General features: G+C 32.2%; 1 protein-coding gene across 1 annotated transcript in view; it reads left to right on the top strand.

The window, feature by feature from the left end:
• Window positions 1–6,066, top strand: part of LOC123668489 (potassium voltage-gated channel protein Shaker) — an 89,929-nt gene extending 83,863 nt beyond the window's left edge. Inside the window, exons 7-9 of the mRNA XM_045602221.1 lie at window positions 1,500–1,705; window positions 5,432–5,658; window positions 5,905–6,066. Coding sequence (XP_045458177.1) covers window positions 1,500–1,705; window positions 5,432–5,658; window positions 5,905–6,066 — 595 coding nt within the window. The remainder of the gene's footprint in view (window positions 1–1,499; window positions 1,706–5,431; window positions 5,659–5,904) is intronic.
• Window positions 6,067–14,919: the final 8,853 nt, after the last annotated feature.

Below are 14,919 nucleotides of genomic sequence, written 5' to 3'. Positions count from 1 at the left end.
ATTTCATTTTATCCTACAACTTTACATCGGCATCTTAACACGGTTGTGATTTATTTCGCCACATCATATAACTTACGCTTTAAGTTTGATTTTATCGACGGCTCGCCTAGAACATAACCGAACATATAGTATATATACTATTCACTTAAACATACCAATGCACGTTGAGACCGTTCGTCGTAGACATTTATTTAAAATACTATTTTATAAACTTTTTGTATACTAAGTTCTATTATACTCCTACAATTTTACATGGAAGCATAGTTGTAAAATTTCCACACGAAAAATATGCAGCGAAACGTATCTTTACCACAACGACTGTCGTCGGTGTGACAATCGCCCTGTCCAAACCGTTATCAAATTAAAAAAAAAACTGCTTATATGTATAACGATACACTTCAACTCTGATAAATTTGGCCAGGAATTTATAGTAAATCTTACAGCTCTTATATCAAGTTGAAGTGGTCCTGTTGGTGTCTCGATGTCTCCACGTCCTAATGTTTAATGTGCTCCATCGTAATGCTTTCGCTGAAATGTCCTTGTACGATGTATCTGTCAGATGTTTTGTTGTTGTGATTGTTATAAATATTAAGAATCGATTAGCTTATCGAAAATGGTGATATAAAGGACTTGCACTTATGTTGATTTCATTGAAACAGCCGTTCTTCAGAAGGCCACATTTGGATTATTTTGCTATTTTACACCTATTTCTGTAACTTTCTCGATTACCACACATCCATGTTAATCATTATAATTGTTTCCAGAAAGGTCTGGTAAATTTTACACATTTGCTACTATGTAAAATTGTCCTTGAAACATTATGCTGCTTATTTTTTTCGTCACCTATAAATGTTTAGTTTTCACACCATTTTCGATGCAGGATTACGTGTATCCTATATACGTTAGATTTAATGTGGTAAATTGCATGTTTGCAATGTTTATTATTTTAATTTTTCGTAATAGTATTAGATCATTTTGATGCATTTTATAAATCACATATTATTTTTATATTTTTCTTTACTTAAATTTTTATCGATTTTATGTCCAAAAATAGCTCAAGACTCGGTGCTTTAAATGTATTAATAGACGCTAAAATTGGTTTTTGCAAGCGAATGTATTTTCTGTTAATACGTTTTTGACTGGAGTTTTGGTTATTTTGGACATATTGCTGGCGTAAAACTTTTGCTGTGCGATGAATATAAACGACAGGTTTTAATTTGCTGGCGTGAATGAATGGTGATGTATGAAATTGGTTTATAATTTGTAATATATTCATGTGTCTTTATATAAATTCATAGGATCCTCAAAAAATAAAATTCCATTGACCAAAATCTTATAAAATATTAATTTATTTTTAGTGCATCTTTAATTTTATGTAACCGCGCAGGGTGTATGACGCATGTTCATTTTTACTGGGCTTGTATGTTTTGAGCTCTGCATACATTTTTAATATCTATACATTTCTAAGAACAAGATTTATAATATACCTTTTTCGTTAGGCCTGTCGGAGTTTGGGGTAAAATCGTCGGGTCGCTTTGTGCAATCGCTGGTGTCCTCACGATCGCTCTGCCAGTGCCTGTCATCGTATCTAACTTTAATTACTTCTATCACCGAGAGACCGACCAAGAGGAGATGCAGTCCCAGAACTTCAACCACGTCACAAGCTGCCCCTACCTGCCCGGGACTATGGGCGAACCATATTTGAGTAAGTTCAATTATAATGAATTTAATCTTGCACATTTATTTTTAGTCTATGTTTAGAATTTTTTCTAATGAACGTGCAATTTCGGACATGAAATATGTTTTTTATATCCCACAGTCCCATTTCCTTATCTTTTATTTCGTATCTGCATGCAAATGCTGCCACGATACAACGTGCACGTTTTGCTTATTTATTTTATTTGTTTCTTTTATGTTTATTTTCAATACTTTCAGGTGGGAAGGACGATGAGAGAGACGAGTTCTGCAGTGATCATTGACTATATAGTGTTGTGCGTTTGTTTGTTTAGTGCGGATTAGATTTTATCGATACAGACGATCTTTGTGATATTACAATAAGGCCTGACGTGCAGTGTTCATGTAAATATTAGTCTAAGCTATATGAAAATGCCACAGAAAAGATTATTGTTTAATTTTTTCAATAAGTTTGCGATGTTATTTTATTTGTTCATAATAGAATATTGATCGCATTCTGAAATGCTTATTTTGTGTTTTGATTTTTTATTTCTGGTCATAGTAATCAAAACGTATCTATAATCTAAATAATAACAATTTAAAGTAAGAACAAATATAAAGTAAGAACAGTGGTACAATTTATCATTCGACTCTTATAGAATATTATAAAGTTCAACAAATATTAAAAAGATGATAGAATTGCATAGCAGTTGTAAGCAGCTTAAGCTGTTCCCTCAAATATTTTCATGCCCTCTGGAAAGCAAGTCATCGTTTTATTTCTTTCGACCGGGCTATCTTAAGCTCCTTCTCAACGAATAGATAAGACGTAGTGAAATTCTCCTCGTAGAAAAATTATTATTTTGTTTTAATTTCCAACGCAAAGGTAACGGGCACTTTATTCAGATAAAATGAGGGTTTATCGGTGCTAAAAATGCACTAAATTGAACGAATCAAATACGATAAAATCCCTTTATATAGTCTAGATCTGTGTAATATCCTGATATATCTATATATACATACTCTTTCTATAAATTGAAACGACAAGAACCTTGTCTTGGTCTAAGAATTTTCTTGATGATCAAACTTTTAGCCAGTTTGAAAATTAGTTTTAGTAGACTCCAAGATAGTTAATTTAATTTAATCAAACAATAAGTCTAGCATCTTAATACTTTGGTACAGTCAATGAGATCTCCATTTATTTATATTTTTAGCACATTATCAACATTGCGCTGGTTGAAGTAAGTTTATTTTTTTATTTTTATAATTTATACTGATTTTTTTCTATTTTAATTGTAAGAAAGGTGCCGCTTTTTATTTACTTATTATTTATATAAAAAAATCACATATCTGTTTCTTGATTTCCTTTTAATATAGCTATGCTTTTCAAATTCCTTATCATTACTCATAAGCCGTGACAGGTAAAGTATATTGATTATTTTCCGTAAAAGAGTGAGCGAGCTATTAATTTTTTTAAATATAATTTAGATCTTCAGTTTGATAAGCTTTCAATAGACTCGTTTCCTTGAACTAAAGATTTAGTGACATTACGATTATACCGTGGTAGGTCTACAGTAATAGTTTATAGTGGTTATGGGTGTCCAAATGTATCAGTAGTAGTTTTTTTTTGGGATTTAAAATTATTCAATCATCCGACGTAAAAAGCCTCAAAATCTCGAGGACTTTTGTTTGACTTTTACCTGTGAATCGCTTGTCTCGATCTTATTTTTCAACTTTACGCGAATTCCTATGTTTAATAGTATTTGTTAGTCACGTGTCTCTGTTTCGAAAACATTATGTATTGGAAAACGATAGTGAAAGCTGTTTACTCATCCTTTTCCTTCCAATACGTATCGATCTTCTAACTAGCGTAGTGTATTGACGCGCCATTCAGCCCTTTTAGAATGTAAATGCTAAACTTTGAGTAGAAATATATCATGCCTAATAAATTTTAAACTAATGTGTAAAGTTTTGATTCCTAGAGTAGTATTTGTTTTTATATACTAAAACAATTTCTCGAATTTTATTATTGTGCACATTCGCACTTGCTGTACAAAGTCCAGTATAACGCCTAAAACATCGGAATAAAACGTTGATTAAATATTTCAAAAACTGGTTCTATTTTCTTGTCCCTTGAAAAACATTTCGGAAAGCAACAAAAACGCACAAAAAACAACTAATGAACACGACGCGTCTCATTAAATGAAATGAAATAAAAGTTCATTGTTTAACTAGACATTAACGCCCGGTTTCTGAAACGTTTGTCAAAGTATAGGTCTACTAATCGGCTGTTAGATTTAAAATGGATGTCAAATCAATTGGAGTTGCTGAAACGTCATTCACAGCAAAATTAGCTAGTCCTCGATTAGTTTGATTTGACATTCGGTTTGTAACATGTGGTCATGTAACATAATTAAATATTATTTTATATATTTGTGATGTATCAAAACCTACAGAAATTGTTAGTTGTGATGTTATTTAATACATATGATAATACTCAAACATCTAATAAAGCATCATATAAACATCTAAGGAAGATACAATAAAAGGAAATAGTTCCTAAAAACAATAACTGACTAGCCCGTTGGCACAGTTTGTAGTGGCCCTGCTTTCTGTTCCGCGGGTTGCGGGTTCGATTCCCGTCTGAGTCTGGGTGTAATATTTGTATTTATATATCTATTATTTCTTTGTATATTTATAAAAAATGTATGTTATAAGATATTTATTTATTTATTATTATTTAAAAAAAAAACAATATCATGAAAATAAGACGAAGAGCATCTTTAGAAAAAAAAAATTATCAGAATATTGTAGACTGATTTAAAAAAAAAAATTAGTAGAAAATAGTAAGATGAAAATATGATAAAGTAATTATAATTATAATAGTTTGTTTCAAATTTTAGTTATTAAGTAATTATAAGTATTTTTTTAATAGTTCCTATAAATGTATATTTAGATATATATTTTTATGACCTTTTCTTTTAAATTCCCTATTATTTATATATTGTTAGTAATCAAATTTAAAACTTAACGATTAAAATGTGTCAATAATAGAGATGACCGAACTGAAGTGTTTTTATTTATTATTGAACTTTGACCAGTATCTTCTTCGTAATAATAATAGACATCTCTGTAAGCTACAACAAAGAACAAAAAATTTTAGTTTATCAAGACCAAAATGTAGACTATTATAAGATAAAACATACATTACATATATAAAACTTGGTTATAAATATGTTTTATATACCTTTAAAGAACCAAAATGTAGTTTCACGTAGAAAATAATTGTTTTCCTTAAGTTAATTCGCCGATATACACCGATTAGTGGACCGAGTATTTGACAGACGTTTGATCAATGATTATAGCTTAATTCGCGTTTTAGAAACCCAAAATGGCGGTTAACATACGATTCCAGAGTCAAATTTGACAGTTATGTCAACTGACAGTATGATTAAATTAAGTAGTTAACCATGCTTTTAGCAACTCATTTCATGCTTAACAAGAGATTTGACAGATGATTTGTTAATTTCAGCATTGATCAGCCTTTCGGAAACCGGGCGTAAGAGTAGTACCTTAATTGCATTTGTAAACCTCCCTTATTTAATTGTTACCGTTTATGTTAACGATCTTTTATTCTAAAGTTCCTTTAATATGCTACCGCATATAATAACAAAGTAGATACGAGCTTGCAAATGGCTACAAATCTTAGAGCTTCTATTATCCAACACAACTACTTTTATTTTAACAAGTTTTCAAATAGTTTCAGGGCCGATAAAGAAATCGTCTGTGAGCGATGACTCGTCGTCAGATATGATGGAATTAGAGGACTCGGCTCTAGTGGCAGACCCTGCTATCCTCGAGAGTAACATGCGTCGATTACGTGAGGAGGAGCGCCTTCTCCTCGAACGACAGGCCGCTATGGAATCTGCCGGGAACGTGGACGACATCGCCGCGCTGGAACACCAAGATCTGCTACGCTTGAACCAAGTACGTTCCTAACGATCGAATCAAATCAACCAATTCAATTACACGTACTGCGATATACTACACAAATCAAGCACACCACCGCCTTGCGATTGTATAAAGGAATACTGTACAATTATATTTGATTGAAATTGTTATACAAATAGTAAATTACGTCGATTTAAAGGGATACGTTGTAAATTGTTTATCATAGCAATGTTCCTGCTTGAGCTTCGAACAAATTGTGATGATCTAACCCGCTTAACGTAGCTAAAACAGCAACAAGTGCAGAAGCAACAGGCCAGACAGGCTAGTCGCTCGGGCGCGGTGGACACCCGCCGCGGCGAGCTGCGCCGGCGCACCACTTGCAACGTGCGCGTCAACCAACTGCACGCCGCTTCGGGCGCTGAGACGCTCGAGACGGACGTCTGACCAACGAGTGAGTTGTTCACAATACATTACATTTATATTCCTTATTAACACTTAGATGACATTTAGATACCGTAAAAATCATTTTTCTATATTCTGTGAACCATATTATTATAGTTAACTCATGTTTTATACTTTTTAAGTTTTGATTTCAGAAAAGTTTTACGTTTATAACCATAGTAGACTTATTCGAATAGAATAGGAGTGCTATAATGTAGGTATAGAATTAAAAACAAAAACCTTCAAATATATATATTTTTTTTTAATTGCTATTTCAACATTAAATATACGTAAGGCGGCTATCATACGTTTAATAAGAACACAAAATACACAAAACCCTGTTAATAATAGTTTCGTTGTAAAACAAATTTAAAATAAATCACTAGAACTCCTGACATGTTGTATGAAAAGCGATTTAAAGCGTACCGCAGACGAAAAATCCGATCAGACTCGTGTGAATGGTTTGTCAGATACAAAGCATGATGCAGCCTCTACCATGGAGCCATGGTCTCTACGAACGCGACATGAATGGGCGGGAGTGATCGATTGCCCGCAGCACGCCCGTGACGTCACAGAGGCGTTAACCCGCCACGTGCTCCCGGCTCGAATCGACTAATTCGCCCTCTGTCCTAGATATCTGAACTATTGTTACCTTGCCATTACTTTTTTTTAGTTCGCCTTAAATTTAATTTAAAAAATTAAATTTTTACTTTCTAAAACTTTACTCCAATGTTACGTTTAAATGTTTCCTTCTCTGATTAAAATGTATTTCCAACAGACATTTAAGAAAATTAAAATAATCATAATAAATGATTAAAATATACGCATGCTACAGAGAAAGACGTGAAATGAATTAACTACATCACGTAAGTTACGTGTAGCAAAGAATATGAAGTTTCCGTGAGCGATTTATCGCGCTGCTGCATTGCGCCTGTTATGTCACGTGTTTGAGCTTCTTGTGTGGACGACAGCCGTGAAGGCGATTACGCTTAAATAACCGGGTTTAAACAATATATGCACGGAAAATAGGGTTGTATTTTTTGTGTTATTTATTTATTTTATTTTTATTTATTTATTATTAATTTTGCCCAGAATAGAGTAAACTTAAATCGTTAGAGGTATTAAAATGGAATTTTAAAAAGGAGCTAAAATGCTTACAATTTAAATAGTATTCAAAAACTATTTAGCAGAAAAAAATTTACCGTATCAATTTAAAAAACCTACCTGATCGGTCTTAAGGTTACTGAAAAATACTTTTATAATTTGTATCTTTTAACGTTTACAGATGTTATGAAACTTCGACGTCATCCGTTCATTTACATCATCACAGCCTACATTTTTTTTAAATTAGTTACCTACACTTAGCCTCGTCTGTGTATTAAAAAAAACTTATGTTGTCCAAACTTTTGAAGATTTCAGTATAAAAGTTTTTTAGATTGAGTAAATAGATTCCTAAAATTAAATAAGTAAAATTCATACAACTATATTTTCACTTCTCTATACTTCGATTGGTATTGGTATTACGGCATTTTTTTAAATTGTCTATTAAATTATTTCATTTTAAATTTGTAATAATATCGAAAAGTTTTATTTTCATCCTTTAAAATCAATCCTAAAGCGTAGCTATAACAACACACCTTTTTTGTATTAAATATAATCTCAACTTTCGGAATTTTATCGAAATTTTTATTCATCTACATTCTATTTTTAATTCGACTACTCGATAAAAAGATAAAAAATAGTAGGCTACATCATTACAACTTTTAATTTTAAATGTAATTATAAGCATTAATGCATTTTTCGTTTCTTCAGTCACCGTAGACATACATCATAACCCGGGACAGTCTTAAATTGTAAGTTAGTCAACAGAAAACGTAATTAGCATGAATACTTCTGGCCGTAGATCTATTAAAAAGCAGCCAACTGGTTTAATTATTATTTTTTGTTTATTTTGATATCTTTTTAATAGAACTTCGGTTTTAGACTGGGACCCCGCTAGCCTTTCTTGATGTTATAAATGGTGATTTTTATTTGGCATGCGGTGTCTCTACCTCATCCATACGTTATCATGTCCCTCTGTCCCGTGTCTGGCTTTAGTTTTGTATTGAAACAGTTATACGGAACGAAGTTAAAACGTCTGCTTAGTCTAGTCAACAAACTCAAAAACGAGTTAAATAGATATAAAGCTCCTAAAAATATGAGCCATAGATCATTCAATCCGGAATGAAGTGTAGAAAAATGGGTCGGTAGGATTTTCTAACACGCAAAAATTGTAAAATTATTAACAAATAAAGTTGCAAAAGGAATTTCTTTTTTGCCAATAACTTCGAAACTATTAATATTTAAGGGATTGTTTTTGAACTTGTTGACTAGACTAGCTATTTTCATCGTCTAGTTCACACAAAAATAATTGTAATAAATGTTCCATTCTTTATTTAAAATGTCATTGCATTAATATAAAGGCGTTTTGACATCGACACGTCGTAACAACTTTAAACCCCGACGAGGTTATCGATAAACAATATCAGAAAAACATCCATTTTTGACTTTGTAGACATAGGAAATCACCGTTCGTCGAGTCGTCGGGGGTTAATATTTAATACATAGACGTTCAAACGTTGTCTTCCTTTTGTTTGTTACAACCAAATAAGTGTTCGTCTGATTGAATGTGTGTTGTTATTCAAAGTTAAAATGTGGTATCAGTCTTCGCACTAAATTAATAAAACAATCCATACACTCAACTTGATCTATCTATCTACCGATTGGCATTTTGCTTGACTAACATCTCAGAATCTGAGAATCGAAATTTATATCTTATTTCTTGCAGTATATACCTAATGTTTGTGATTTTGTTTTCTGTTAAAGTGGTAGCTAATATATTAAATTGTGTTCTTATGTCTAGTAGGGTACCGAAATTCGCATGAGCTCTCGATTCTTGCTCGAGCTTACGTCAGTTTACACTAAGACTTGCTTTTCTTTATAAGAGCCCTTCCGAAATATCCTTTACAAAAATTAACAATTTTGGAGATCTTACATAAAGTAAACAGAAATTAAGCTTAGTGTACACTTGCTGCTCCACGCAGGTCGAGAATGATCATTCAATTGGCATAGTCGTTGTGATTGTCTATCGTAAGTATTGCGTTATTATGTGCAGTCCTGTCAATACTGGCATGGCTTTGTGACGGACCCCTTCCATAGACAATGTTGTATTCACTGTTTTATCTGTTAGTTTAAAAAATATGTAACAACAATGATAATACGTCATAAAAGTCACTATTGTAGATGTATGTTTATTAAGTGTATATGGCAACAGTGTTTCATATAATATGGTCTTTAAATACAGATAAACATACTTTATAAATATCATTAAAGTAATGCATTGTTTTTGATTGAATTTAAGAGAGTCATATACAAACTTTTTGATTATACGTATAGTAAATATCTCTTTGAGATGTTAATTGCAAAAACGACCGCCAGAATATGAATCTCACAATATAGAAAATGTAAATGTTGGCAAAAAAAATGTATCGTTGTTACAGTACCCGGTAATAAATATTGCACATCGGCTAGTTCGGCTTCGTATAGCTCCGTCTCTGTCGCACGCTGGTGATTAAATACAAATCCGAAACTAGCCGAAGTGCAATATTTGTTACCGGGTACAGTATTTATCGTTAGAGTAAGCTTAATATTTCACAAAGAGTATCCTAAGCTAAGGTTGGTTGCACGCGTTCCAGGTAAGGCGTGCCGGGAGGACGACGAGCACGCGCACGCCGTTTGGCGCGGCCGGCTGCCCGCGCGCTCGCCGCCCGCGTGCCACGTGTGAGCGCCGCGCTCACCGCAGCACGCTTGCACGCCCACCGCGTTGTCACACTTATGAACTATTTATAGATGCTTCGATTTCGAGCAATCCTTTAGTTTAAAACATATTAGCGATCGAGTTTTTAACGACTTACCTTCTATAAAATAATATCTTTGAATACGCTTGTACCTACTGTGAGTGCAATTCGCCTCGGCCCTTATTGTATATAAATCCAGAAGGCTTACAAAACCGCTTCATACACTAATTTAAACAATTCGATACACATGTAATATTAAGAATACTGATGAACATATTCGAGGAGTCCTGTTACAGACACTGCAAGATAATACTTTTGAGTGACGCCACGTGCATACGTAAAGCGTACATTGCATAAAATGACTTGACTGACGTTCGCGAAGTAAGCACGTCGTTGTCGCTAGGACACCGCTCGTGCTTTACACTAATTAACTAGTATCTAGATATGACTAACGTGAATTATTTACAAAGTTATACTGGCTACTAAACTATTAGTTTGAATGCCGTTATTCAGAAAATGATTATGACTACAGTCTTCGAAATTGAGCCTATGTAGAGGCGGCGGAATATATCAGAAGGTACAACCACGACCAAAACTGAACACATCGAATGGATTTAACGCCGAAATATATAACATCAAACTTTCTCTCGCAAATAATTATTTCACGGAAAATCCAGGTAGTTGATATTCAGCAATAGGTCTGGCCTACGCGCCTTCTCGCTTGTCTTGTACCAAAATAGAAACTCGCTTCAATGGACTCGGTCAAAATACTATTTCGTTATACATTTAGAGTTGGTTTCTGAGGTCCGGTGAAACGCGGTTTGGAAAAGGTTTTTTAAACAAAATTGTGACTTGAATATATTAACCTATCGTGGTCAGGAGCGTAGTCCTAAGATATTTATGCTGTATGGTGTAAAGAAGTGTTTAAGCATTCTGAAACACGACCGTGATCCTGACCCGCCGCTACTCAATGTTGAGACAGCCTCGGCCGCCAAACAGCAATTAGCACTGTAGTTCGATATTTACCCATAGATTTATATTCTGTATTATCGATGTCTCTTATATGTTAAAATATTTAAAAGCTTTATTCGTTAAGTATACAATACAGGATGGTTGTGAAAATAGGAACGATAGCGACAGAGCTTTGTTAACATCGGCTTAGCTAAATTTCGTCAGGCAAACGGTTCACATGAAAGTTTTAAAAATGTTTTCCTATGCGTGAATTTATAAGTCTTTAATACCTTTACAATTCACTTAGTAGTGGAATAAGCTTTTTTAACGTTTTAAACGATTCGCTTGCCTTGCGTGTATTTTACACTGTCGCTAGTAATGAGAAAGGATTATATTATTATCGTACTAGCTTATAATATTATAGACATATCCAATAAGGAATTTAATTACTAAATGTGTTTATTGTTGGTACTATTGATAAGATAATGGCCAATTACTCGTTTCTCTCGACTTTTTTAAACCCACGAGATTCTGGTCTACTTGTCAATTTCCTACTTTTACGATTCTTAGTGGGTTTTTTGAAGTCTGAATCTGGAAATTATAAATCAAAATAGACAGAACATTCTAAAGCCTTGAAGTTTCTCAAGTACACTATAAATTGCTATGAATATTTATTTTATTAAGACCTTACACGTATCTTTTACGTTAATATTCTGATTTTACCGCCTGTTTAATGATTAATTTGCTGCCTAAAATTTTTGCTAAAAGGCCAATATTACAGTATATTTTATACAATAAATCTTAATTGATAGTTATAATAATCATTAAAATAATTTTATCATATCATAAAAACGTATTTCATATCATTAAACATCCTTTTAAGAAGACATGATATTACCCTAGATGTTAGAATTAGAAAATAATAGTATCTACATACGTAAGTACAGCTACAGATGAGCGCCAATTTGGTTTTAGTTGTAAATTTTTAGTCTATAATCACAGTAAAACTTACACAAGAATATATGTTAACACTTAAAAGTATCGTAAACACAAAAATTCAAAAAAAAAGTCGTAAAATAGCAGTATCGTTTAATCAGTGACCGAGAAGTGACCGTGTAAAAGACAAAATTAAATTGCGATTCGAACTGTTTACTGGTGTATTTACCGTTTTAAAGACAGTGTGTGGTAAACTATTAAAAAGTTTAACATAAAGTTGCCAAATACTATGTGTAGGTTCAAAATCAGTGTAGGACTATTTGTGTTTATATCGGTGTTAGAGTGTAAGCAAAATTACGATTAAAATAGTACGACATTCTGAATGTAATAGACGCTTTATACTGTCCCTTTGAAGCTTAACCGTATTTTAAGGATTGGACAAGATGTAAACTTAAACGAAACTTTACCCAACGAGTGCAATATATCGATTAAAGGAAATTTTGAAGTCAATAGACGAGCAATGCGCTTTATTTCACAAATCTGCGGATAGAATGTAGTTTTTTATAGATAATAATCTGTTATATTGTTCACTGTAACTGAGTGATAAGGTTCGAGCAGCATGAGTAGAACTTGCGATCTATTGAAATACTTTACTGCTATCTTAAATGATTTAACGTGCAAATCGAGCCTTTTCGTATTTTATAGTGTAACGAATTTTAATAAGATCTCAATAGAATTCATTGCAATAGTTAAAAACATATCTTGCAATATAGCAATATAGATTTTTAAGTAACCATGGCAACATAAATTTGTCAATTGTATCTCTTATGTAATTAACAATATTAAATTAATTATGTTCTCAAGCCCTTTTTAATATTGTTTTAAAATTGTAAATTAGGCTTATTGTATTCTTTGTCGTATACGTAAAGAACGAATCGATCCTAAAAATGTAGAGATTGTTAAGAAATGTTCGAAATAAAGTCGCGTCGCATCATGCAGGGATTTTTTTTAGATGAAATTTTAAAAATTTTGCCCATGATGTAATAACAATTAGAGTTTTTAAAGCATCAATTGGTTGATATATAATTTATCTATTGCTAACGACACGATTAAAGTTAGTTATTTATTTTGCAAGTTTAAATAAACGCGCCTCCAACCAATTGTTACTTTTAAATAATTGTAACGATGAGTTTGGAATACTTGGATCAGACAAATTTTTCGGGTACGAATTTCTCAATGAATGTACTCATAACATATTATCGATTCATGTGTTACATTTAAGGCGGCTGAGGTTGTTACAATATACTATTAGATGTGTCGATGTTTACTCTTAAGTGTAGAACATACATGTTGTGTACTAACAAAACAAAACTTGCAAACGGGTCCATGAAGGCATGCGGATTACTGCGCGGGTACCGGTCGTTCGTGGCTCGAGAATTAAATTACTTGTCGTTTTGAATTTCTATTACATTATTTAATTACTTTAACATCATTTTTGTTTGACAATTTCATGTTTGTCAATATTATGTCTTTTAAATGGTTAATATTTTCTCATTATCATTTATAACTTAGAAAGAATCTTGAAGTTGAGAATTGTTTTAAAGTGTGAATTACTCGTGTTGGCCAAAATCGGAGTGACTTTGTTTTTGTGAATGAGCTATCTTATCACTCGATAGCATAGGTACACACTACATATAATGTACAGGCGTGATATGACATGGGCCCGATGCGACCAAAAAAATAAAATATAAGTAACCGACCATTTTTCAATGTTTTAGTAGATTAGTTTCGGTGTATTAACGCTTTTTCGGTGTTTATTCAATAAAAATCTAATTGTATTAAATCTGCACGTATTTTTGTGTGAATAATCACAAAAATACTTTTTATTGTTTGAAGTTCGTAGATTGATTCGAGATAAAAATTAAATGAAATTTATTTTTAAAAAAGCGACATGCAAATTTTAGTAACTGGAAATATACATTATATATACACATTCACAATATTATAAAATTCAAATATAGGTAATCTATTTCAGTGTAAAAGGCTACTGGCCTGTTTCACCTATTGCCACAAAAGTTTTGGATTGGCTGATTTCGCCTTATCCTCCTTAAAAATCACAAATTTCGGTTTCACAGTATTTGAATAGATGTTCTTTATTATTTAATTTAGAATTGCGCACTAAATATTTATATACTTACAAACACACATATGTATATTTCTTAAAATTGTGCGGTTAAATTAATATTAAGAAGGAAACATTCGTTAAATTATATATCGTTGTGTCATAATTATATAATAAAATAATAAATATTCTCATTTGCAGATTTATATAACTATAATGTCAATAATTAATTAATTCGTTTTGCTTTTTTCTATGTTTTGACCATAGAAATTAATTATTGCGTTTCGGCTTATATTTTTATGAATAACAAATGTGACTTCTATGATTTGATAATGAAAAAACTTAATTCCGTTCCAGTGAACAATTTTTGCTGTCGGAATGTAGCGCCATCTATATATCAGCGAAGAAAATAGGGCCTACCTTCGTTTTTTAAATCTCTTTACCTACGTTTCGAAATCACTCCTTCAATAAAATTGTATACATTAAAGTTTCATACTGTTATGGGAAATTAATAGAACTCAAATAAGATTCAACAGTTCTAAACAAAATACACATGGTAGTCTTACTTTTTAAAAAAAATTAAGTAATTTGTTTTTATCGAATTTCAAAACACAAAAAGGGCTGTTGCTGCTCTATAAAATTTACTAGAAAAGTACTAACTCCACCTATTAATTTTATAAGAAGTTCAATGGTGAAACCGAAATAAAATTTATCTGTTGGATACTGCATACGGCAACAAATCATAGCTTTTATCGGCAATTGGTGAAACAGCCCATAAGCGATATATGTATGTACCTAGATGTTTACTTTAATAATAATTTATTCAAAAACAAATTATTATTGTAGTTACATAAACTACAGGTTTCGCTGAAGAAATCACTTTTTTCTCTTTAATCGAGAAATATTAAGTTTTGTAGCTAGGAAAGCAGTTGGCAAAATTTTAAATAAAAAACAATCTGAATACATTTCGGGAGATAGACCGCAGCCGAGCGGTACTATAAAATGTAATCG

Source organism: Melitaea cinxia, chromosome Z (genome assembly GCF_905220565.1).
Source record: "Melitaea cinxia chromosome Z, ilMelCinx1.1, whole genome shotgun sequence".
In the NCBI taxonomy this organism is placed as follows: Eukaryota; Metazoa; Arthropoda; class Insecta; order Lepidoptera; family Nymphalidae; genus Melitaea; species Melitaea cinxia.
The sequence above is the reverse complement of the archived record's forward strand: the minus strand, read 5'-3'. Positions and strand labels throughout refer to the sequence as shown.